Source organism: Delphinus delphis, chromosome 12 (assembly GCF_949987515.2).
Source record: "Delphinus delphis chromosome 12, mDelDel1.2, whole genome shotgun sequence".
In the NCBI taxonomy this organism is placed as follows: Eukaryota; Metazoa; Chordata; class Mammalia; order Artiodactyla; family Delphinidae; genus Delphinus; species Delphinus delphis.
The window spans coordinates 16,421,355-16,448,618 of record NC_082694.2 but is presented as its reverse complement, the minus strand read 5'-3'; the positions used below and the strand labels follow the sequence as shown (position 1 = coordinate 16,448,618).

At 38.7% G+C, this 27,264-nt stretch overlaps 1 protein-coding gene across 1 annotated transcript in view; it reads left to right on the top strand.

Moving 5' to 3' along the window:
• The window catches only part of DNAH6 (dynein axonemal heavy chain 6), a 289,189-nt gene that overhangs the window by 105,757 nt on the left and 156,168 nt on the right, over positions 1-27,264 (top strand). Inside the window, exons 18-29 of the mRNA XM_060027729.1 lie at positions 4,531-4,743; positions 5,428-5,520; positions 7,344-7,463; positions 9,427-9,607; positions 12,092-12,188; positions 14,596-14,815; positions 16,706-16,870; positions 16,955-17,068; positions 18,440-18,565; positions 18,651-18,806; positions 19,093-19,254; positions 26,833-26,970. Coding sequence (XP_059883712.1) covers positions 4,531-4,743; positions 5,428-5,520; positions 7,344-7,463; positions 9,427-9,607; positions 12,092-12,188; positions 14,596-14,815; positions 16,706-16,870; positions 16,955-17,068; positions 18,440-18,565; positions 18,651-18,806; positions 19,093-19,254; positions 26,833-26,970 — 1,785 coding nt within the window. The remainder of the gene's footprint in view (positions 1-4,530; positions 4,744-5,427; positions 5,521-7,343; positions 7,464-9,426; positions 9,608-12,091; positions 12,189-14,595; positions 14,816-16,705; positions 16,871-16,954; positions 17,069-18,439; positions 18,566-18,650; positions 18,807-19,092; positions 19,255-26,832; positions 26,971-27,264) is intronic.

Here is a 27,264-nt window from a genome sequence, read left to right as displayed (position 1 = left end):
ATATAGATCAATGGAACAGGATAGAAAGCCCAGAGATAAACCCACGCACATATGGTCACCTTATGTTTGATAAAGGAGGCAAGAATATACAACAGAGAAAAGACAGCCTCTTCAATAAGTGGTGCTGGGAAAACTGGACACCTACATGTAAAAGAATGAAATGTGAACACTCCCTAGCACCATACACAAAAATAAACTCAAAATGGATTAAAGACCTAAATGTAAGGCCAGACACCGTCAAACTCTTAGAGGAAAACATAGGCAGAACACTCTATGACATAAATTACAGCAAGATCCTTTTTGACCCACTGCCTAGAGAAATGGAAATAAAAACAAAAATAAACAAATGGGACCTAATGAAACTTCAAAGCTTTTGCACAACAAAGGAAACCATAAACAAGACCAAAAGACAACCCTCAGAATGGGAGAAAATATTTGCAAATGAAGCAACTGACAAAGGATTAATCTCCAAAACATACAAGCAACTCATGCAGCTCAATATCAAAAAAAGCAAACAACCCAATCCAAAAATGGGCAGAAGACCTAAATAGACATTTCTGCAAAGAGGCTATACAGATTGCCAACAAACACATGAAAGAATGCTCAACATCATTAATCATTAGAGAAACGAAAATCAAATCTACAATGAGATATCATCTCACACCAATCAGAATGGCCATCATCAAAAAGTCTACAAACAATAATTGCTGGAGAAGGTGTGGAGAAAAGGGAACCCTCTTGCACTGTTGGTGGGAATGTAAATTGATACAGCCATTATGGAGAACAGTAAGGATGTTCCTTAAAAAACTACAAATAGAAGTACCATATGACCTAGCAATGCCACTACTGGGCATATAGCCTGAGAAAACCATAATTCAAAAAGAGTCATGTACCGCAATGTTCATTGCAGCTCTATTTACAATAGCCAGGACATGGAAGCAACCTAAGTGTCCATCAACAGATGAATGGGTAAAGAAGATGTGGCACATATATGGAATGGAATATTACTCAGCCATAAAGGAAACGAAATTGAGTTATTTGTAGTGAGGTGGATGGACCTAGAGTCTATCACACGGAGTGAAGGAAGTCAGAAAGAGAAAAACAAATACCGTATGCTAACATATATATGGAATCTAAAAAAAAAAATTGGTCATGAAGAATCTAGGGGCAAGACAGGAATAAAGATGCAGGCCTACTAGAGAATGGACTTGAGGATATGGGGCGGGGGAAGGGTAAGCTGGGACAAAGTGAGAGAGTGGCGTGGACATATATACACTACCAAATGTAAAATAATAGCTAGTGGGAAGCAGCCACATAGCACAGGGAGACCAGCTCGGTGCTTTGTGACCACCTAGATGGGTGGGATAGGGAGGGTGGGAGGGAGGGAGACGCAAGAGGGAAGAGATATGTGGATATATGTATATGTATAACTGATTCACTTTGTTATAAAGCAGAAACTAACACACCATTGGAAAGCAATTATACTCCAATAAAGATGTTGAAAAAAAACATGAAAAAAAATTTTTAAATAAAAAATAAAATAAAATAGATTCTCTATTGTTGGTGAAAAAAAGAAAAAAAAATTACGGCTTATATCAAAGATACACAGAAATCAAGTGAAAGAATTTTCAATGGCCCAAGTTGTAATGATTTGACCATACAATAAATAATACAATATTGTGTTATAACCCAAATTATAAAATAAATATCCATGAATTCATATTGACATAAGTAAACAACTGAGTGGATGAATAGATAGATAAATAGGTAGATAGATAGACAAAGGATAAAAGACAAATCTTCTACAAAGAAAAATTCCAAATAACTTATGAGGATACTGCATCTCAAGACAGTGGAGCTTTATTTATTTTGATGCTCCATTGTTAGATGTATTCACACTTAGTATTACTATTTCTTCTTGGAGAATTGACCCTCTTATCATTTACATATTTTCCCTCTTTATTTTTTATAAGATTTCTTCTTCTGAAGTCTGCATTATCTGAAATTAATATAGTTAGTACAGATTTCTTTTAGAGTTTTCATATTACTTTCTCCATTTTTTCACTTTTAACTTTTCTATGTCTTTATATTTAAAGTATTTCTTGAACAGCATATAATTGGTTCCTGCTTTTTTATCCAATCTGATTTTTAAAAAGTCTTTTAAATGACATGTTTAGACCATTAATATTTAGAATATTATTTGTATGGTTGGATTAAAATTGTCATCATGCTGGTTTTTTATTTGTTTGTTGTTTCTTTTTTCCTCTTTTTCTTTCCTCTCTTGATTTAATTGTATATGTTTTATGATTCCGTTTTATCTTCTCTATGGAGTTGTTATTCATACTTCATTAAAGCAATTTTTGGTGGTTATCCTAGATTTAAAATATAGATTTTCAATTAATCCAAAACAACCTTCAAATAATATTATACTGCTTCATGCATAGTATAAAGAGTTTATAATACCATATTCCCAATTCTCCCTCTCATCCTTTGTATTAATGTCATATATTTTACTTTTATATGTAGTATAAACACTACATGTTGCTACTATTTTTGTTTTTTATAGTTACCTTTTAGGAGAATAAAAATAGAATATGAAATTTATTTTACATCTGTTCCATTTCCAATGTTCTTCATTTCTTTGTATGGATCAAAGTTTCTGACTCATAGCATATTCATTCTGCCTGAAGAACTTCCTTTAATATTTCTTACTGAATAGGTATACTAGCAATGAACTCCCCAAATTTTTGTTTTGAGAAAGCCTTTATCCTTTATTTTGAATGATATTTTCACTGGTATATAATTCTGAGTCGGCAGATTTTGTTTTTTCTTTCAACAATGTAAAAATATCCTTTTGTTATCTTTTTACTTGCATGATTTCTGACATAAAGTCTGCTGTAGTTCTTATCCTTGTTCTTCTGTAGATAATATGTATTTTTTGTCTGGCTGCCTTCAAATTTTTCTCTTTTTCTTGGTTTTTGGCAGTATGAAGTGTGATATGCCTGGGTGTATGTTATTATTGTTGTTTACCATTTATATTTATCCTGCTTGATATTCTCAGAGTTTCTTGGATCTCTGGTTTTGTGTCTGCCTTTAACTTTGAAAAAAATTGAGCCATTATTTCTTTGATATCTCTTCTGCTGTGTTTTCTATCTCTTTTATCCTTCTGGGATTTCTATTACATGTATGTCAGACCATCTGATATTGTACAAAGCTCAAGGATATTCTGTTCTAGGTTTGGATGGGGGCAGGGAAGTATTTCACTGTTTTTTCTCTTTGTGTATGAGTTTGGGTAATTCCTACTCACTTACCTTCAAATTCATGGATTCCCTGTCTGTGTTCATCTCATCAAAGACATTCTTTGTATCTCTTACAGTCTTCCTCATTTCTAACATTTCCATTTGATTTTTAATTATAGTTTCCATCATTTTATTGACATTTCCCTTCTGATCTTGCATGTTGTCTACCTTTTCCATTAGATCCATTAACATATTAATCACAATTAGTTTAAGTTCTATCTGTTAATTCCAACATATGTGTCAGATTTGAGTGTGATTCTGATTAATTTTGTATCTTTTGGGATGTATGTTTGCCTTGCCCTTTCACATACTTCTTAAATTGTTGTTGAAATCCAGACATCTTATGCAGAACAGTAGATACTGAAGTAAATAATTTTTATGCCTGGAAATGATCATGCCTTTCCTTCTACTTGGCCTTCTGTGTGGCATGTTATATTAAATCTGGTTAGAAATTCGGCTAGATTTGAAGTTTGGTGTCACTGTGGTTGCCCTCAGTATACCACAGTATTCAAATTGTTCTAGTGATACCTTGTGTTTAGTTTGGACTTGTTTGCCAACGGTCATTTTTTCAATTTCTGTTTTCCCTGACCTTGGGTCATTCTTTCGTTTTATGCCCAGAGAAAATCTGTATCTTGCAGCTTTCCACTCTCTATTCCACTGTTATTTTTACTCAGTACTTGTTAGCCTGGTGGAAGAAGTGAGGAGGAATATTCCCTTGTGTTCTGATTAAGTTTCTATCCTAACAAAGCACTGTGCTCCTTTTTCACAAAATTCTGAGCTTCACAGTTGTTCCTGTCCCTCCTCCAGCTTTAGTAATATTTGTAATATTTAGTAATATTTGTAGCCCCCAGGGACTTCACACTCTCATGCTACCCTACATTCAGTCTTAGCAACTTATTTTTAAAATTCAGCAACATCTTCTAACTAGTTTAAACGACAACCCAAGGCATCTCTCCTAGGTAAGCAAATTCTCGGGTCCTGTTTCTTGCTGTGGAGAAAACTGTGGGTACCAGTGTCTCTTCAAATTTTGACTTCGTTGGTTTCCCTGAAGCCTCACTTTTCTGATGGGTTCAATACAAGTCATTAACTTGCAGTTTGTGCAGACTTTTCTTTGTTGTAAGAGTGTCAGTGGTGTTCTTTCCAGCTCTTTATGTGCCCAAATTGAAACCAGAAGCCTTGGGCTGTTTTTCAGATAAAAAGGATGGTGTCTCTGAGAGTGTTTGTTTTCCAGCTTCCAGTTATCATTGACCTGAGGAATCCAACTCTGAAGCCTAGACATTGGGCAGCTATTGAACAAACAGTTGATGCCACCCTAGTAGACCTTGACATTCCATTAACCTTGGAGAAGCTCTCTGAGTTGCATGTTTTTGACTTTGGCCAAGAAATCCAGGACATTTCTGGACAGGCTTCTGGAGAAGCTGCCTTAGAAACACTTCTTAAAAAGGTAAACCTGAAAAATGTATATTCTGAAGATCAGGGAATGTAAAGGTTTTCATATTCAGTGAGATCAATTTTTGTTTTATCTGAATGGGTTTTTCAACATTGCAGCTTTCACCCTCTCATTATCAGTTATCCTTGTGCTGTTTCCTTACATTTATATCATTATTATTGTTATCACCTCTATAAATATCTTCTTTCTGCTTAGCTTATAATCCAACAGGAACTTGATGGCAACAAATTTGCATGCTTTATATAAAGAACCACATACCAAGGAAGATCTCTTATGCCAAAATACATTACCTTTCAAACTTACACACTAGAGAAGATTCACTATACGAAATGCTTCAAAAGCACATTGAGAAGATTTCTCTACTTAGGATATTTAACCTCCTTACTCCAAAAACACACATCTTCCAAGCATCTATGTAAAAAGAATTTTTTTCTTTTAATTAAAGCATGAAGTGGGAGGGAATACACATGAAAGTATCACAAATTATTCATATGTTTTAATGCTGTTCAATAAAATTAAGCAAATCATTGTCATCTAACCTAGAAGATTTTAAGAATTTTAAAGGCAGAAGGAGATTAGGATAATTATGGAGTTTTCACTTGTTTCATTCCACATGCATTTATCAAGTACCTACACACAAATGAATTGAGCTATCCTAAGACTTGAACTATTTCTAAGGTGGAGGATTCTTGGAAAACAACTGAATTTGTCGTCCTCCCTCACCGTGACTCCAAAGATGTGTTTATCCTGGGTGGCACAGATGACATACAGGTGGGTAACTGGGTTATTGAAACTTATGTTGAAGGTTCTTGTGAGACCTAGTCCTAAATATTCTATGGGAGGTTATTATGAAGGACTGAAATATGAGAGTTGTTAAACAAGGAAAAATCTAATTGGGAAGGCAATACATGAATATGAATAATTGACATGAATACTTGTACATGAAATATTTAGTAAAGCAATAGATATGTTTTATATATATATATATATATATGAGTTATAATCTTGTAGTTGATAACTGTTGAGGAATTTAGAAGAGCAAAGAGATCAGTTGTGGCTGAAGTGATCAGAGAATCCTTCCTAGACCAGCGAAGACATGCTGGACCTTAAAAATCTGGGGGTCTGATAGGCATAGATGGGAATGGAAGGCATTTCAAACCATTTAAATGAGGCAAAGAAGCGTGAATGAGCATTTCAGGTTTCTATCACACTAAGAAGCTAAATTCACTTGAATTTTTTGAGATTAGGAGTAGATGGTCATGCTCTATTAACAACAAAAGAAGATAAATCTAACCCATGTGTTTGGAATATTCTTAGTGACTTAAAATCCAAAGGGCACATTTGTTTAGCAAAAGAATCTGGGAATTATGACTCAATTTAAAAAGCAAAGTCCACACAGAGACCTATGTTCAATATCCTGTAATAAACCATAATGGAAAAGAATATGAAAAATTGTACACATATGTATAACTGAATCACTTTGCTCTACAGCAGAAATTAACACAATATTATAAATCAACTATACTTCAATAAATTTTTTTTTAGAAAAGCAAAGCCCTGGCCTGTTATGGTGTACCCAGCCCAGAATTAGAGATGAAATGGCTTTGCCAGGTGTAGTCTGGAAGAGCAAGACCAGACGTCACGCTGTGCAGTAGAGGGGAGAGCAGACCCAAGATGGAAATCAGTCAGTATGAGGCCAGGTGATGCCAGGTGATGGGGCTTCTGCTCTCAAGAAGTTTATAATTTAAATAGAGCAATTAAAATTCTTTAGATTAACAGACACAGTTTTTTAAATGTACATGTTCTGCGAGGGGTGCTGTGGTATAAGAGGAAGGAGTAGGGGAGGGGGGAGGTAGAGGGAAAACTGTCTATAATCATCCAGAGCTTGACATGAATGAGTTCACTTTTCCTCTTCCTCAAGATAATTGAGGAAAAGTGATGTTTCATTGGGTAGGGAAGGCACTTACTTTTTCAAGTTTTGAGCACTTTGAGAAATAAAGACCTGGATGACCAAATGATATAAAGAAGGTACCATATACCTTGTAGGGGGGAGACTGGAGAAGAGTGCTGAGCTAAACAGAAATGTGTGCCATTAATAATTACAGAAACAGCCAGGATTTGACAATCAGAAGTTCCTTGGTGACATTTAAGAGAACATCATAGTGCATTATAAGCCCTAGTGAAGGAGAGAAGGAGGGGAAGTGGATGGGTGGGAAACAGTAAGTGAAATTAAGCTGTTTATTCAAAAAGTTGGCTTTTAAATGGTTTGGGATTAACATATACACACTACTATATATAAAATAGATAATCAACAAGAACCTACTGTATATATAGTACAGGGAACTCTACTCAAAATTCTGCAATAACCTATACAGGAACAGAATCTGAAAAAGAATGAATACATGTATGTGTGTAACTGAATCACTTTGCTGTACACCTGAAACTAACACAACATTGTAAATCAACTATATTCCAATATAAAACTAAAAATTTTAAAATAAAAATAAATGGGCTGTTGGAATTAAATATCTGTAATTATCTTTGAGAGCAAAAACACATGGTGTCGCATGTATTTTCTTCGCCTTTCCTTAAAGGTCCTTCTTGATGACAGCACCATCAACATTGCGACCATTGCCTCATCACGTTACGCTGGCCCACTGAAAACTCGAGTGGATGACTGGCAGAAACAACTTGCTTTGTTTAATCAAACACTGGTGAGTAAGGATCATTTCAATTCATGGACTCAGAGAATTGGATTTAGAAATCATTTGTTCAGTCACTTAAATATTGTACAGTTTAGATATAAGATTTAATTATTGACATTTTATTATACTCAAAATGTAAGGAAAATGCAAATATATTGAACTCTTCTTTGCAAGACTATACCATTACCCTTGTATTAGTTATTATTGCTGTGAAAGAAAATACCACAAACTTAGTGGTATAAAACAATCTACATTTATAATCCCACAGTTTCTGTGGGTCAGGAGTTCATAACTTAACTGGGTCTTATACTGAGGGTCTCACAAGGGTTCAGTCAAGATGTGGGCCAGGACCGGGCTCTCATCAGAGGTTCAACTGAGGAAGGACGTTGGCAGAAATCATTTTCTTGCAATTCCGGGACCGGGGGCTTCATTTTCTCACAGGCTGTCAACCAGAGGCCATCCTCAGCTCCTCCATGTTGCCCACAGTTTTTTTGCATGTGGACTTCCTCAACAAAATCGCTTACTCCATCAGTCGAGCAGGGAAGAGAAAGTCTCCTGGCAAGACAGAGGTTACAGCCTTGTGTACTGTACACATAACTGTGTACATCCTATTATCTTTGTATATTCTCCATAGCTAGAAGCAAGTCACGGTGGCACCCACACTCGAGGGGAGAGGATCACACAAGGTCAGGAAGCCCAGGTCTTGGGGGCCACCTTAAGAGTCTAGCCACAGCAAGCTCATATTTACTAAACAAATACTGCTGCTTGAAGTCTCCTTGGCACCCTTCCTGTCATACACACCTTCTCTTTATTTTATTCAACCTCAGATTATCCCATAATAAAGAACCCACTTACTCTGGTCTCACTTTGTTCCCATCCAATCTCTTTCTTAGACTTCACTTTTTTCCCTTGATTTAATTATGTTGTGGTTTTTATATGTTCTAATATGAAAAGGTATCTGTGAAATAATAAAGGCACTAAGTAAGAAAAGGCAATTTGTTCCATCCTCATTTCATAGAGATCTCTATGGTGAATCCATCCTCTTCAATGGACTCTTTTTAATCTGACGCCTGTCCAGCCTTCTGTACTGATGGCTGAGCCCCATGAAAGGAGAGACTAAATTTAGATCAAAGTAAAGGGCATGTTTCCATAGAAGGTCCTTAAAAGAAGCAGTGCTGAATAGTAGGGATCCTCCAGAGAATTAAGTGTATAGAAAGTGTGAGACCTGAAATAAACCAAGGAGTGGTTGGGACATTAGGGCTTAAGCATAGCCCCCAAATCTAGAGTGAGACACGAGAAACCCTTTCACGGATCTCAGGCCCGCACATGTGATGGCAGGAGGTTCAGAGGAACGGTGAGGTCTATAGACTTTAGATCTGACCCTGCACTTCTGCTTTCTCTGATTAACAGTGATTGTCTCTAGGAGGAAAGTGATGCGTGATTTTCTTCTTCCTCCCAGTGTTCTGTCTTTGCCACATGTTCTGTCACAAGCAGGTTTTACTTTTTTGATCGAAGAAAATGAATCATATTTCTTCTTAAAAAGAGGGAGAGGGAAGAATGATAGACATAATTGAGGCAAAAAAAAACACATCTTTTTTGCTAACCATTTTTATATTTGGAAATAGTAAGTAAATCACTAAACTTACCACTTCCCAACCCTTCAGATTCCTTTAAGTAAGCATCATGCCTCCACCTAGAGTGTCTCCTCTGGGCATTTTAATCCTCTTTCTCTGGGTCCATTCTGGTTACCACACAGTAGTAGATTCGTTATAACTCTACTCAGTACAAAAAATGGGTTGAAATTAGGCTGAGGTGAGAGTTGAACCTTTTAATGAGGTTTCATTTCAAAGGACCTGTGAGAAGCTGCCAAAAGGAAAAAGATACAGTGAATCCCCATGTAATTATTTTTAACGTAACTGTATTTTTTCAACCTGAGGTTAAAAATCTGTTAATGTCCCTATTTTTCTCCTAGGAAGAGTGGCTGAACTGCCAGAGAAACTGGCTCTACCTAGAGAGTATTTTTAGCGCTCCAGATATTCAGAGGCAGTTACCTGCAGAGGCCAAGATGTTCCTTCAAGTGGATAAGTCATGGAAAGAAATCATGAGGAAGGTGAACCGGCTGCCTAATGCTCTCCGAGCAGCTACTCAACCAGGTAAAAAAGAAACCACAAAGGAATTACAGTTATCTAAAATGTCCATCACCTGTAAGATTCTAATAAAATGTGGTACATTCAACCCTTGATTCCAGTCAGCGTTGATGACCAGGAACATTTGTAGTACATTTGACACTCATGCTAAACAATGTGAATTGAACACTGTTGTTGTTATTTTATTACTATTTGTATTATTATTATCGTCATCATCATCATCATCTTTCAGCTCAGTTCATAGTTTTGGCACACAAGGATGTACTTTTTTTGCTGTTTTTAGAATTAGGGGATCCTGCCACAGAGTATCAGTGATGCTTCCATCTCACAATTTAGGCTACAAAAAATACATTTACATTCAGTTGACCTATTCTGTTAAAGTTCTCACAGACCTATAACCATAAAAATTTCCACACCATATTTTAAGTAATTCATTAAGACCACTTACGAATATTGCCACTAATGGTAATTCTAATCTCAGGGTTGAAATGTGTTTTATTTATTTTTTAAATTAATTTTTATTGGAATATAGTTGATTTGCAATGTTGTGTTAGTTTCTGCTGTACAGCAAAGTGAATCAGTTATACATATACATATATTCACTCTTTTTTAGATTCTTTTCCCATACAGGTCATTACAGAGTATTGAGTAGAGTTCCCTGTGCTATACAGTTGAAATGAGTTTTAGTAAGTTCTGTTTCTAGGGATGTGGACTCAAAGTCCTTCCAGGTGATTACACATACGTGGTGATTGAACTTTACGGTTTGTATCACAGCCTTAGCAGGATTGGTTGTTGTTCTGCAAATGGCAGCACACTGCCTATCCTGGTGATACGGACAGAGAGCTTCCTTGTCAAGCAGAGGCAGCCTGCTGGACTATACTCTTTGCCCAAAGACTCTTACATAAAACATAAACAGGCAGGAAAAACTCTATGGGATGATAAAATCGAAAACCTTAAAACTTTGGGGCTTCAGGAGGCTGCCCACAATCCTTGGTTCCTGGTCCCCTTCCAGTCACAACTGCAGCACTCCAGCCTCTGCTTCTGCCATCACATCTCCTTCTCTGCCACTTATAAAGACCCCTGTGGGGAATTCCCTGGCAGTCCAGTGATTAGGACTCCTCTCTTCCACTGCAGGGGGCACGGGTTCGATCCCTCACTGGGGAACTAAGATCCCACAAGCTGCGCAGCACGGACAAAAAAAAAACAAAAGACCCCTGGGATTACACTGGGCCCACTGCATGATCCAAGATAATCTCCCCATCCTATGATCTGTAGCTTAACCACATCTGCCAGGTGCCTTTTTCCATAAAAACTAACATATTCTCAGGTTCTCGGGATTAGGACATGGGTATATCTGAGAGACCTTTATCTTGCCTAGCACATCCACTTAATGTGCATATCCAAACCTTTTGCTGCAAAAATATTAATGTGTTTTATTACAGAGTGCTGCCTCAGTGCCAACTGGACTTTTGTTATATAATGTAACTTTTGAAATTTTTTTAAAAATCCAAAATACATTTGGTCCTAGGGATTTCAGATAAAGGAGTGTGGACCTGTATATATCATTTCAGGTGATGATAAAGCAGTGAAGAAAAATTAAGCAGGGTAAAGGCGCTAGAGAGTAGTTGGGGGCTGCAATGTGTGTGTGTGTGAGTGTGTGTGTGTGTGTGTGTGTGTGTGTGTGTGATGAAAGGATTTTTTTGATAAAGTGGCTTTTGAGTAGAGATCTGCAGGAATGAGGAAATGAAACATGTTCGTGGATCTAAGGGAGGATTGTTAAAGGCAGAGAGAAGAACAAAGACCCTGCGGTAAGAGCATGCTTAGCGTACATGACCGTCACCAAGGAAGCCAGAGTGGGGTGGAGTGCAACGCACAGGAGAGGGCTTAGGAGTGAGGCCAGAGAGGTGAGTGTGCTTGGGTGGCGGGTTGGGGATTGGATTAGGTCACTGATCACGTAGAGACTCGGAGGCCGTGGAAAAGACCGGATTTGATTCTCAGACAGGTGGGGAAGCCAGGCACTGTGATATGCACCAAAACATCAAGTGAGACATGAATCTTGCTCCTAAAGGTGCTACAGTTTAGTGATAAAGACATAGGATGCTATTGCCACAATTTTTTTGCATCTAAATATGGCAAAAAAAACAGAAGACATGAGTAAGAAGGTGACAGAGAATATGTAGTGTTTAGAGAATGGCAACTGTTTGGCTTTGGTTTGCGCACCCCTGGCCCCCAAAACTGGGGGATGACAGATAAAAAGGTTTCAAGTTAATTACCTGTTCATCTGTGGCAAATATCAAAATTAATGTTATTATTAAAAGTTATAGTTAACATTCTTAGCCAACCCCCCCAATTTTAGCTTATTAAACCATTCTTTCATCAAATAAAACCAAAACTTTAAAAATGTTAATATCATATTTTACTTCCACTTAAAATTATATTCTCTATTTATTTTAACACAACTTTACCAGTACCTTTCTTTTCAATGAACAGGACTTCTGGAAACTTTTCAAAATAATAATGCATTACTTGACCAAATTCAGAAGTGTCTAGAGGCATATTTAGAATCAAAAAGAGTTATCTTTCCAAGGTAAGTTTATAAAGCTACCAACAATATTTTTTAGTAGTTAAGAGTATCCATTAATTTGTTAGGATATATATAAAATCAAAACATCAGGGAACCAAAGAGGGAAACAAGAAAGATATTTCATAATAGCAATCCAGCTAATATCTTGATTGGAGCGTGTAAGTGTCAAGGATAAATATACAATATTTGGTTTAAGTGGATAAGTACCCAAGGTACTGGAAAGATTCTTGATCACAGCATTGTTTCACTGCTGGGAGTGTATGTGTGTACCTGCATGTGTGTGTGTGTCCACAGATGGGTATGTAAAAAGTTAGAGACCTTTGTTACCTGAGCTGGTTTCTTTAGGTTAATTGGTGGCCTAAGAGGGTTACTGTAGAAGTCATCTAAGAGGTCATTTCACAAATTCCAAATGAAATTTTTTACTCATCCATTCATTCTAGAAACATACCAAATGTTTTGCTCAGTGATAAAAAGAAGAAAAGGCCAGATCCCCACTCTAATGGATCTCATGGTTAACAGGTGGACAGTCATGTAAATACACCATTTCAATATAATTATATATGAGTACACTATGACTACCTGATGGTAGCAAGTGCTCCAGACTTCAGTCTTTGGGGCACATTGTACCGTAACACAGACATTATCAAAAAATGGCCCATCTTTCATGGATTTTTCCTGTTAGATGTAAAGGAGATGGCTGTTAAGGTCTCTCCTAGGACAAGCACTGAGTCAGCCAGGGTTAGGTGCTTATGTGGGTTACTTGGGTAAGAGGGGTTGTTGCTGGGTACCAGGACAGGCTATGTGTGTGCACAAGATATCCAAGAGCTGGAAGATTTGATTGAGTTTAACAGATTCAGGCAACATGGGAAAAGACAGAAGAGTTTGAGGTTTGGAATGTGCCTTTTATTTCACTCTTAAATCAGTGGTTCCTAACTTGAGTCTCCCAAGACCAGAGAAAATCTGTACACTGTTATAATCTTTAAAGAAATCTGGACACAAATTTACCTGTGATAATATTGAACACCAAAAAGCATCAGCTTTTATCTTTCCTTTTGTTTAGAATTACATCAACTAGGTCTACAATGTTTATTATGTCAGGAGGCTCTGCACACCACTGATTTCATGCTCCAAGCCTTAATGAAGGCTTACTATGAGCCATGGACCAAGTTAGGTTCTGGGGACACAAGGTGAATATAACACTGTTCCTTCTCCCACAGGGCTCATAGTCCAATCTCGACAGTTATCTGTTTCATTAGTCGAAAAGAGGCAGGGGTACAAATTATTACCCTATGTGGTATTTTAAAGAAGCAAGACTAATAGGGTGCAACCCAAAACATCTTTGTTTCTAATGACAGCCTCTGTGTTCCCTACTAGGGGCTAGTTTCTTCCTGTCCCTGGCCAAAATCTTGAGCAGCCCTCATGAATTTTTCTGGTCGTTCTCTGATAATAACACAAAAAGTTCTCATTACCTTAACCCATTAAATGATCTATAATAATCAAAACTCTGAACTTCTTTCAAAGTGAAAACATCCCCCTTCTCTGGCCTAAGCCTGTTGCAAGGCTGAAGGCTTAAGTGATGATGAGGATGTGTGGCATCAACCCTCCCCACTTCCTATTAGGTTCCTGAGGTCTCCAGTTTGGGGGCAGGAAAGGGAGGAGAGGCAAGACGGCAGGAGAAGCCTGACTTGGCTGGTACCCAACTGGGCCCCTCTCTCACGTGGGGCCTTCCACGTGCTAATGGGATCCCTCCAATCCCGAGGGATCTCTCATAGGCAGCTTCCTCCACAGGAGTGAAGTGTCTTCTCCAGCCAGACCCTCATCCTTCTCTCTCATCCCTGGGCATCCAGGTGTGCCCCTTCTCCAGTTTTTTTTTTCCCTAGGGTATCTTCATGTCTCCAAATGGCCCTGTTGGGCAGTATCTAAGAAAATCCCAGGCAGGATCACACCAGCATGGCCCCCATGTGTGTAGTCACAGAACCAAATAAGGTTCCTGCAGCCACCCATTCATCTATTCAACAAATTATGTACTGAATACCAGGTATATGTGAGGTACAAGGCCAGATTCTAGGGAAAACAAGTAATATATCTTCACTCTAGGAGCTCAAAGCCAAGTAACAGACATACAACCAAATCAGTATCTTAGCAAGTGCTGGCATCTTTACAATTTTTATGAAAAATATCTGCCTTTTATGTACCAGGCACTCATTCCAGATGTTTGAGATGCATCCACCCTAATCTTTATAAAAATCATATTTAGAAACACATGGCCTCCCAGACCCAGGACCCATGGGATAGAGGTCCAGTAAGTCAGTGGATGGGGACGATATGTGCCTAAGGGATTTATCTTTCATGTCCATACAAGGCTTTGCTTCAGTTTCAAGTTACATTTTAAGTATATTCTTTCATCTAGATTTTACTTCTTGTCAAATGATGAGCTTCTGGAGATTTTGGCCCAGACACGAAATCCCCAAGCTGTGCAGCCACACTTGAGGAAATGCTTCGACTCCATTTCAAAGCTCGAATTCGCTCTCGTGCCTCCAACGGAGGGAAGAATTCCTGGCATGGAGGCAGAGCCAGAAAAGATTTACACTAATGATATTTTAGCGATGCTGTCACCAGAGGGAGAAAGGGTAAGGGCTTTTTGTTTATGATTCTTTATGCGTCAACTTTGTTACTCTTCTAGGGTGGAGGGTAGAGGTTTATTCATCATCATGCTAAGCATTCATCAAGTGCTGCTGTGATCTGGTCTTCTGCTGGCTCAGCAATTTCAAAGATAATCAACAATAAAATTCTTGCCCTCGAAGAACTCAAAGTCTAGCAGAGACATAGTCGAACAATTGAAAAGCCCCACAGAAAATGCAGTAACAGAGGCTGTGCTCTGTTCTTGGGAACAGGGTAGAAAGTACTGGAGCCAGTTCTTAACTCTCCATAAGGGGAACAAGAGCCGGGTGGTTAAGAGCTAGTTCTACTGCCCGGACACATGGATTCCACTCCCAATCTTGAACCTCATCTGTAAAACAAGGATTAGTAATACTGCCTGATTAATGAGTTGCTGGGGATTTTCAAGTGTGTATGTAAATTACTTAGAACAGTACTGAGCAGGTGCTATGAAGTATTAGTTGTCATTGTTTGGCAGCAGCCTCTCCAGGGCCCGGCACAGTGCCTGTAAACACCAAGCAAGTGAATGCATTAGTAGACTGTGGGGAATCAGGTGACCAGACAGAGGAGAATCACACATACATACACACAGGCAGCCAAGGAAGGTGGAGAGGAGACATGGGAGGGACAGCATTCCATACAGAGAAATTGTGCAGGGAAATGCCAAGGCTTTCAGTCCAGGTAGAGCACAGTAGTGTATCTATGGGATTGGAAGGAGCCCATAGACATTTTTCTTGTCCTACACATGCACCCAATGCTCATAGCAGCATTATTCACAATAGCCAAGACATGGGAGCAACCTAAGTGTCCACCAACAGATGGATGGATAAAGAGGACATGGTATATGTATACAATGGAATATTACTCTGCCGTAAAAAAGAATAAAATTTTGCCATTTGCCACAACATAGGTGGACCTGGAGGGTTTTATGCTAAGTGAAATAAATCAGACAGAGAAAGACAAATACTGCATGTTTTCACTTATATATGGAATCTAAAAAGTAATACAAACTAGTGAATATAACAAACCAGAAACAGATTCACAGGTATAAAGAACAAACTAGTGGTTACCAGTGGGGAGAGGGGAGGGGGGAGGGGCAAGATAGGGGTAGGGGATTAAGAGTTACAAACTACTATGTATAAAATAAATAAGCAGCAAGGATATATTGTACAGCACAGGGAAATACAGCCATTATTTTGTAACAACTTTAAATGGAGTATAATCTATAAAAATACTGAATCATTATGTTGTACATGTGAAACTAATATAATATTGTAAATCAACTATACCTCAATAAAGAAAATTTTTTTACTTGTCCTAAATTGATCCTCTTGCAAAAGAATTTGTTCATCACTAGTGCAAAAGAGAAAGGGGAAGGCCTAGGCTAGGATCCAGGGAAAACATGACATTTAAAGGGAGTGTAGAAGAAGAACAGATGCAGAAGCCCAGACAACCAGGGCAGTCAGGTCATTGGTAGTCCAAGAAATAAATATGAAAAGGGCTTTAAAGCGTCGATTGAACTGGTTGATTGGGAAAGCACTGGTCACCTTAATGACCTGAACAGATTTAGAGGAGTGGTTGGAGCCAAAAATCAGATGGCAGGAAGTAAGGGAAAAAAGTGGAGGAATTCATTTAGTGCACATAAACTCCTCTTTCCGGGAGTTGGCTCCAAAGGGAAGCAGTGAAATAAAGCACCAAGTGGGGGCGGGGGAGGGGGCCGGTGTAAAGAGAGGTGTAGAGTGGGTATCAGTAGAAGTACCAGTGTTCACGTTCAGGCTTCCATGTTTACCTAGCTCAGGGTTCCGTTACGAAGCACACAGAGTGTACAGCCTACGTGTTACCACAGCCTGATTATCTTCCAGGTGAGCCTGGGGAAAGGCCTTAAGGCCCGAGGCAACGTGGAGGAGTGGCTGGGCAAAGTGGAAGAAGCCATGTTCACGTCTCTGCGTCGCCTGTGCAAAGCTGCCATCGCTGACTATCTGGGGAAACCGAGGACAGTATGGGTGATCGCCGGCCACCCTTCTCAAGTAACTTACACTCCTTAAATCTCCGCCTCTGGATCCTGTTTGGGTGAGATGCATCACACACTGAAGAAAGGTGTTTCCATGCAGGTGATCCTGACCATTTCTCAAATCATGTGGTGCCGCGATTTGACGGAGTGTTTGGAACGAGAAGACGGTGATCATTTAGAGGCCCTGGAAGCTTTTGAAAAAGTAAACTTTGAGGTGAGATTACGGCAGGGTGACATCGAGCATAGCGCTGTGCCAGATGGTCCCAGTGGCTTTTATTGGCGTGGTTAATGCAAATTCACTACTTCAGAAATTGTAAGCCTCTGACATGACATCCAAAGCTTTGGGCTTCTCACTAAAACTATTTCTGTTCAAGTTTTCTCAGCGACACTACCCTGATGTTTGTGTAGTATGTATATGAATATTAAAAATAGAAGGAAAGCGTAACTCAAGAGGAAAATGTCAGGATTATAATGGTTTGCCACCTTTAAGAAGAAATGTTATCCTGGGTCCTGATATCTCTCCTAGAAGTGGATTCAATCCCAGAAAACCACAGGATTTGTGCCATTTCTATTCTTAGGCCCAACATGTGCTTTTCTACTGTTTTATAGAAGCCTCAGGCAACTATCAGTAAAGCAATAAATAACTGAATGAATTAAATACCATTCTACACAAATTTTTGAGCTATTGTTGGGAAATGCAACTTTACAGCCAGGCCACATCTTTAACTCCAAATTCAATTCTACTTCCAAGCAATGTTGCATTTTTAAAGACTCACCCTTGAAACAAAAAAGGAGGAAACAACTTTCTTGAAATAGGAAAAAACCTCTCTCATGAAGGTCCTCGATAGAATTTCAACTCAAAAAGCCCCAGAGAAAAGACTCGCTAAGGAAAGTCCCATTGACCTCTTTGTAGAGGTGGCCCCTGATCAGGGCCAGCCTGAGTGAAAAATCAGCACAGCAGTTCAAGGCTTTCAGAGGCACTGCCCTTCTCTGAAAAAGATTTAACCATTTATGTGAAAATCAGGAACTCAGTCTATCAAAAAATGCTTTCGTTTAATCAATCATTGGCTTGGTTTAAATGCTCAGGATTTCTGACTATTCCCCCCTCCCCCACCAAAAAAAAAAAAAAAAAACTATCCCTGAAAATGAAGAGTACTACCTTAGTCACATTTGATTTTTAGGGAGAACCGTGTTCTCTAGAGACATCATCACATGGTGGTTAAGAGCATGGGCTTTCCTTGAGGCAAATGTCTACTCAAGTGTAATTTTTTGCTACTTTATAACTATGTCAATTTCCTTACCCTCTGTGACCCTCAGTTTCCTCTAATGTGAAACTGGGGTAAAGATGGTATTGTACTTCACAGAAGCCTTATAGGAATTAAATAAGTTAAACTGTTGTCTTGGGTCACAGAATTACAGATTCTTACTAAATTTGGAATAGACATTTGTCAAAACTATCTAATTTTATAGGTATCTAATTTTATAGATAGTTTCAAAAAATGCCTATTCCAAATTTAATAGTAAAAAGATATACATGTAAGCTGATTTTTGAAAATTATATATCACTTTTTTTTTTAATTTTTAGAGATTAAATGCCCTGGCTGCAATAGTCCGAGGCACTCTTCCTAAATTACACAGAAACATCATAACTGCCTTAATTACTATTGATGTACATGCAAGAGACATAGTCACTGAACTTGTTCAAGCCAAGGTAACTCTTTCACTTAAATAAAATCATATATTTCTTTCTGAAATTAATGCATCTAATATGTGTATCATTGTCATCACTTATGTAGGTAGAGGTAGTTGAGTCCTTTGACTGGCAGAGACAACTGCGCTATTATTGGGATATAGACCTGGACAATTGTGTGGCAAGGATGGCGCTCTCTCAGTATACTTATGGCTATGAGTATTTGGGTGCATGCCCAAGATTAGTTATTACTCCTCTCACGGTAAGTTACTGATCATTTAGGTTCATTACTGCTTTTTCCCCACCAAAATAGTTCTGAAAAGTTTCCTCCTACCATTAACCCTTGAAAGGACTTGCCATGAATACATCTTTGTAAAGCAGAGATTTCCGCTTTTTGATCATGTGCCTGGATTTTTTAGTATATTTCAATTGCTATAGAACCTTTCATAAAAAAAATAATGACCCTCCTGCTATAGAAAGGAAAGGACTTATGAATTTGTGGCCAGAGTCAGTTCCCTTCAATAATGACAATTTATCAATTTCTTCAGGATCGCTGCTACCTTTGCCTCATGGGGGCTTTGCAGCTTGACCTGGGAGGTGCACCAGCTGGTCCTGCTGGCACGGGGAAAACTGAGACTACCAAAGACCTTGCAAAAGCTCTCGCCATCCAGTGTGTGGTCTTTAACTGCTCCGATGGTTTGGACTACAAGGTACGGTCCTGGCATCTGAACACTAACATTAAGTGTTTTATGTGGCTTTCTCTATTTGCAACATGACATAACAAAAGAAGGAGAGAAAGGGGTGATGGCAAGCTAGGGAAAACTAGTGGGGCAAGGAATGATTAAAGTAGAATAAATAGAGCAAGAGAGGAGAGTCAACACAAGGCAATCTGAGTGGGCCAGGTAGGAATCAAGGCCAGGGGAGGATTGGTCAAATGGTGGTGAGATTAAAGACCTGTTCATGTCAGTAGGTAGAAAGAGGGGAGATGAGATACAAGACAGAATAGCAGGGAAATCTAGGAACAAGGAATAAGCTTACAGGAAGAGATGAGTTACGTATTGAAACGTGTGGTGTTACGTATTCAGAGTTACATATTGAAAATGAAACACGTAGGAGGTGAGAATTCACGGTAAGATTTTTCATTGAGTACTTCTCAGAATTTTTCACTCTTAAAAATTATTGAGGGCTTCCCTGGTGGCGCAGTGGTTGAGAGTCTGCCTGACGATGCAGGGGACACGGGTTCGTGCCCCGGTCCGGGAAGATCCCACGTGCCACAGAGTGGCTAGGCCCATGAGCTATGGCCACTGAGCCTGTGCGTCCGGAGCCTGTGTCTGCAACGGGAGAGGCCACAACAGTGAGAGGCCTGCGTACCGCAAAAAAAAAAAAAAAATTTTGAGACCTGGGACTTCCCTGGTAGTCCAGTGCTTAAGACTTCACCTTCCAATGCAGGGGGTGCAGGTTTAATCCCTGGTTGGGGAGCTAAGATCCCACATGCCTCATGGTCAAAAAACCAAAACATAAAACAGAAGCAATATTGTAACAAATTCAATAAAGACTTTAAAAAATGGCCCACATCAAAAAAAAATCTTAAAAAAAATTATTGAGACTTCCAGAAAGTTTTTGTTTATATGTATGGATTACATCTATTGATATACACCATGTTAGAAATTAAAATTGCATTTAAAATATTTTGGGGGGGGACTTCCCTGGTGGCGCAGTGGTTAAGAATCCGCCTGCCAGTGCAGGGGACACAGGTTCGAGCCCTGGTCTAGGAAGATCCCACATGCCGTGGAGCAGCTAAGCCTGTGCGCCACAACTACTGAGCCTGCACTCTAGAGCCCGCAAGCCACTACTGCTGAGCCCGCACTCCACAACTGCTGAAGCCCGTGCGCCTGGACCCTGTGCTCTGCAACAAGAGAAGCCACCACAATGAGAAGCCCACGCACTGCAACAAAGAGGAGCCCCTGCTTGCCACAACTAGAGAAACCCTGCACACAGCAGCGAAGACCCAACGCAGTCAAAAATAAATAAATAAATAAAATTTAAATAAATAGGCTTTCTTTTAAATAAAGTAAAATAAAAATATTTATTTGTTTTAAAATAACCATAATAAATTCATTACATGTTAGCATAAACACACTTTTTAAGAAAAATAACTATTTTCCCAAACAACTATAAATAGTATAATCTATAAAAATATTGAATCACTATTCTGTATACCTAAAAGTAATATAATATTGTAAATCAACAGTACCTCAATAAAAAAAGTTGATGAGGATAATTCTTTATAGAAGAATCACAGCTAATACATGCAGAGGGATAACATTAGAAATTACTATTTTGCAAACTCTAAAAAATTAATAGATCTGGTAATGATCAACTTTGCTAAAACCACATTAAAAGATTAATTGGAAGGTTTGTAATGGATGGATCAGGCTAATTATCCATTGGTCAATCAAAACATCACTGAAGGGGCTTCCCTGGTGGCGCAGTGGTTGAGAGTCCGCCTGCCGATGCAGGGGACACGGGTTCGTGCCCCGATCCGGGAAGATCCCACATGCCGCGGAGTGGCTGGGCCCGTGAGCCATGGCCACTGAGCCTGCGCATCCGGAGCCTGTGCTCTGCAACGGGAGAGGCCACAACAGTGAGAGGCCTGCGTACCACATGAAAAAAAAAAAAAACCTCTTAAAATAAAAAATAAAAAAATCACTGAATTTGAGACAACCAGGAAACATGTATCTTCTTCTTTGGTACACAATCTGAATTATTCCTGTTCAGAAATTTTTAAAGCTCAAACTAATGAATTAAGTATCTAGATTTAAATACAGTTTTCAAGAAGTATATAAGGTAGAGAAACATGTTAACCACAAGAATTCAATCAGCCAAATATGGAATGCAAGAAATTCCAAAGGGAAAATAACCTATAGACCTTTAAAAAATAAATTGCATAAAAGGGGGAGGATGCAGAGAACTGTTATAAATTTAAAGAGATTAAAAGACACATTAACCGTAAAATAGATAGCTAGTGGGAAGCAGCGGCATAGCACAGGGAGAACAGCTCAGTGCTTTGCAACCACCTAGAAGGGTGGGATAAGGAGGGTGTGAGGGAGACACAAGAGGGAGGAGATATGTGGATATATGTATATGTATGGCTAATTCACTTTGTTATACAGCAGCAACTAACACAACATTGTAAAGCAATTATACTCCAATAAAGATGATAAAAAAAAAAAGACACATTAAGCAGTGTTTGGACCTTGTTTTCATCCTTATCCTACTGTAAAAGGATCATTTTAGGACCATTGTGGAAAATTGAACAGGAACTGTTGTTAGATGACATCAAGGAATTACTTGGGTTTTGGTAAAACCAATTATTTGATTTTTGTTTGAATGTGTTAATGGTATTGGTTTGGGGTTTTTTTGTTTTGTTCTGTTTTTAGGTTCTTACACATTACAGAATCTGTGATGAAATACTAATGATGTCTGGGGCTTGTTTTAAAATACTCCAACAACAGCATAAAGTGTTGGAAGTATTTTAAAAAGAGCAAAATGTTGATGATTGTTAAACTGAGCACCTTCTTTTACCTCTTGTGTATGTTTGAAATACTCTGATACAAAAAGTTCTTTTAAAGTATAAAGCATCAAAATTAAAATGGCAGAAATACCTCCAAAAATTCTTTTTTAATGGTCAATCAATTGCTACACAATTAGTGTCTTTCAAAAAGAGGTGCGGGGAAGAAATTAGCCCCTGACCGCTATCAGCTGAGAGCTGGCCTGGTTCAAACAGACTCTGTGCTTCTCCAGTTGAACTCAAACAGCTTCATAGACCACCAACGTCAGACTTGGTCACTTTGTGCCCATGATGCCGTGAGACAAAAACCACACAATAATCAAATCTGAGAACAGACACAAACAAGAACTCTGTCCAAACCACAAAAATGACCGAATATCCTCCTCTCTCCACTAACTGGAGTAACTGCTACATCTTTACTGACACCTTGAGCCACGCTGCCCTATAGACTCCTAGATAGATGTTATTATGATACCCATCAGAGAATCACCTCAGCTTTCTGCCAACAAAAATTTAGAGTGACGTGGTGTCCCCTAAAAAGGCATGTTCAAGTCTTAATGACTGATAACCTGTAAATCTGACCTGATTTGGAAGTAGGGTCTCTGCAGATATAACCAAGCTAAGCTGAGGTCTTACTGGACCTGGATGAGCCCTAATCCAATAATTAGTGGATTTGTAAGAAGAGGAAAATTCGGTTATAGACACACAGAGAGGAGAAGGCCATGTGAATATACACAGGAGGTGAGCCAAGGAACACTCATCATTGGCTGCAAACATGAAAAGCTATGAAAAGACGAGGAAGAATACTCCCCTAGGACTTTCAGAGTGAGTATGGCTTGGCCAACACCTTGATTTTAGACTTATAGACTCCAGAACTATGCAAGAAAAAATTTCTGTTGTTTTAAGCCACCCAGTTTACAGTCATCTGTTACAATCACCCTTCAAAACTAATACATAGAGCAATACCCTGCTTCATTGAACCTTCCTCAAACTTTCCTATAAGAAGTTCTTTTAATGTTCTTTTACTGAGACATCTCATGGTTTCCCATCATCTGTGGTCTCCCTTATTGCAATAAGCAATAAACCCAATTTTTTTTTTACCATGGATGAGTTCCAGTGGTCTTTTTGGTTTTTAACATCTTTATTGAAGTATAATTGCTTTACAGTGGTGTGTTAGTTTCTGCTTTATAACAAAGTGAATCAGTTATACATATGTTCCCACATCTCTTCCCTCCTGTGTCTCCCTCCCTCCCACCCTCCCTATCCCACCCCTCTAGGTGGTCACAAACCACCTAGCTGATCTCCCTGTGCTACGTGGCTGCTTCCCACTAGCTATCCACTTTACGTCTGGTAGTGTATATATGTCCATGCCTCTCTCTCACCTTGTCACAGCCTACCCCTCTCCCTCCCCATATCCTCAAGTCCGTGCTCTAGTAGGTCTGTGTCTTTATTCCCGTCTTACCCCTAGGTTCTTCATGACTTTTTTTTTTTCCTTAGATTCCATATATATGTGTTAGCATATGGTATTTGTTTTTCTCTTTCTGACTTACTTCACTCTGTATGACAGACTCTAGGTCCATCCACCTCACCACAAATAACTCGACTTCATTTCTTTTTATGGCTGAGTAATATTCCATTGTATATATGTGCCACATCTCTTTATCCATTCATCTGTTGATGGACATTTAGGTTGCTTCCATGTCCTGACTATTGTAAATAGAGCTGCAATGAACATTTTGGTACATGACTTTTTTTGAATTAAAGCTATGGGCATTGACTGCAGGCATGCTATAGGGAGATGAATTTTAGCAAAGAACCCATATTGAAGATAAAGATCTGGAATTTTTAAAATTGAGATGTAATTGACATATTATATTAGTTTTACATGTACAACATAATGGTTTGTTATATGTATATATTCCAAAATGATTACAGTAAGTTTAGTTAACATCCATCACCACCAATATGTTTTCTATGTCTTTGAGTTCATGTTTTCTTTAGATTCCACATAGTAGTGATATCATGCAGTATTTGTCTGACTTATTTCACCTAGCATAATGCCCTCAAGGTCCATCCATTACATATTGTCACAAATGTGATATATATATCACAGCACATTTTCTTTATCCATTCATCCATTGTTGGAAATTTAGGTTGTTTCCATGTCTTGGTTATGGTAAATAATGCTTCAATGAACATGGGGGTGCAGATATATTTTTGAGTTAGTGATTTTCATTTTCTTTGGATAAATACCCAGAAGTAAAATTGCTGAATAATATGGCACTTGTGTTTTTAATTTTCTGAAGAACCTTCATAATGTTTTCCATAGTGGCTGCACCAATTTACATTCCCACCAACAGTGCACAGGTATTCCCTTTTCTTCACATCCTCACCGCACCTGTCATTTCTTGTCTTCTTGATAATGGACATTCTAACAGGTGTAAGGTGACGTCTCACTGTGGTCTTGATTTGTATTTCTCTGATGATTAGTGATGTTGGGTATCTTTTGGGGTACCTGTTGACAATTTATTTATGTGTCTTCTTCAGAAAAGTGTCTTTGCCCATTTTGAAATTGGTTTGTTTGTTTGTTTTTCTATTGAGTTGTATGATGTCTTTATATATTTTAGATATTAACCCCTTATCAGATATATGATTTGCAAATATGTTCTTCTACTCCTTAGGTTGCCTTTTCATTTTGTTGATGGCTTCCTTTGATGTACAGAAAGTTTTCAGCTTGATATAGTCCCATTTGACCTGGAATTTTCTTCTTTTAAAACTTCTGTCCCATTAATATCCCTTGAGAAGTCTTCCTGTACCCCCACCACCCGGAGAATGAAACCATTGCTCTACAATATGAAGGAGTTCCTCAGCTTTGTCATCCATAAGACCAGCTTCGTCTTTAGTCTTATCCATTCTGTTGTTTAGTCCATCTATTTCATTTTTGTAATCTTGACTATAATATGATTAATTTCCAGGGATTATTTCTTATCTCTCACTAATTCTTTATTTGAGCATCTTGTTTTATGATAGGAATGCAATTTCCCCTAAAATCTCTCTGAGGGTTCCATTTGAATTTTTAAATCTTTTCTTTTGTTTTCCAAATTACCTCCATTTTCTTCAGTGTTCCTCGCTTAGTTTATTCTTCTTCTCTCTTCCTTGATGGTGATGTTTCTCAAATGTGTGTTGACTTTTACTACTTAGTTCTTAAGTGAGCACTGAGTTGATTACTGAGAACAAATTGTTTCCTCAAAAGGCCCCTGCCTTAAATGAAAAAGCTCCCCTGATCTCTGTGGGAGTGTAGGATGTTTGGTTAGCAGGCTTCCCCATACAGTGTGTGGGCATGGGCAGCCAGGAAGCCAGAAACATTTTATAAATGCCAAAATAATAAGGACTTTTCTTCTAGTAGTGAAGTTAAGTGGGTTTCACTCTTGGATGGAGCTGTCTATCCTTTTGACTCTCAGCTGAGTAAAGTGGAGGTCTGAAATCATCTGTCTTTTTCATCTCTGCTTTCCTTATCTCCCAAGCCTAATGCCTTCTTCCAATATCTCCTTATGTCTCCCAAAGACAGACCTCCCCCTTTCTCTACAAGGCAGTCCTTGGGTTTTGGGCTGGAGGGAGAGTGTCAGCACTGCCAGCCTTAAGAGCCCTGTTTACTCTACTTGGAATAAGGAGAGGGAAGGACAGAGAAGGGAAGGACCCACAAACCTGATCTTTCCAAGTACTCATCTTTGGCTAATTCCCAAGGATCACCCTGGGACCTGTGTCTGCTTTTCTTGCATGTATTGCTGTTGGGTTCGGAGTTTCTTGGAGACCCCCCTGAAGGGCAGTTCTTCCTTCCCTGTGTCTTGGGCCTGCATTCTGCCCTTCTCAGTTGAGTAATCTGTATCTATGTATTTTCCATCTTCCAAGATTTTTTTTTCAAAACTTTCTTCCTGCTGCTGGTTTCCCTTCCCATTATACTTTTATCAGGCAGGTACAGGTATAAGTGTAGGTACAGAAATGGAGAGAGTTCTACCTTTCTGTCATTCATGGACATTTAGGAGGAAGGGATGGTAGCAGTATATGCTCAGTTGACCATCTTGAAACAAATAAACAAAAAAACATTAGCTCTATTTTTAAAGAGATAGAGATGGTATAATGCAATATTTGTAAAAATGCTTAACCCAAAATTCAAGTCTCTAAAGGAACTTTCCTGTGTAGATAGCCACAAGTACATATTCATTCTCCTCCACCATTAAGATTCTGCTGTAGAAGAAATTAACAACCATTACATTACCCTGTGCAGCTGTGCTTCTGCTCAGTGGTCCCTGTTTGTTGTCTGCCATGTGTAGGACCTGGTAAAGATGATGAAAGCTTCTACCAGTAAAGTTTTTCAAGGTTTTCTTAAGTCATTAAGTGTGTCTATTCTAGGTGTTAGTTTCTTTGGGAACCTGTGAAGTATTTACATAGGTGAACAGAGGTTATGAAAAAGTAGGAAAATTGGTCAGATTGTCATTTTATTTAAAAATAAAAATTAGCTTCAAATCATTTATAGAGAAGACAAAAAGATAATTCCTCTTAGAGAAAGGTGTTCACTTCTGACATAAGACCAGGATTCACATAAAACCATTGCTGATTTCCAGATACCACCTATTTTCCTTTTACTATTTCAGCTCAAAATTTAACTTTTGAAAGAGTTCAACTCTACAATATATAGTTGAATGTATTTTGATTTCAGATGATGGGGCGCTTTTTCAGTGGTCTGGCACAGTCAGGGGCCTGGTGCTGCTTTGATGAATTTAACCGAATTGACATAGAAGTTTTGTCAGTCATCGCACAGCAGCTCATTACCATCAGGAATGCCAAAGCTGCAAAGGTAAGGCGCTGGTCAGTTGTCTGTGGAGATCGCGTTTCTTAACTTCATAATGAATTTACAGCATGTTGCATCTTAGGAAGGACAGTGCTAACTTTAGCCTCTGTATTCCAAGTTTCCAGTGTCATTGGTGAGTATTACAGCAACGGGACTTAGTTGGATGAATTAATTGCTCATCCAGGCAACACAGAGAAACAACTGAATGGCAGACATTGTGCTGGGACCTGAGGATACAGAGCTGGTGAGACTCAGTCCCTGCCCTCATGGAACCTTGTTCTTCCCACCCTCAACACAACG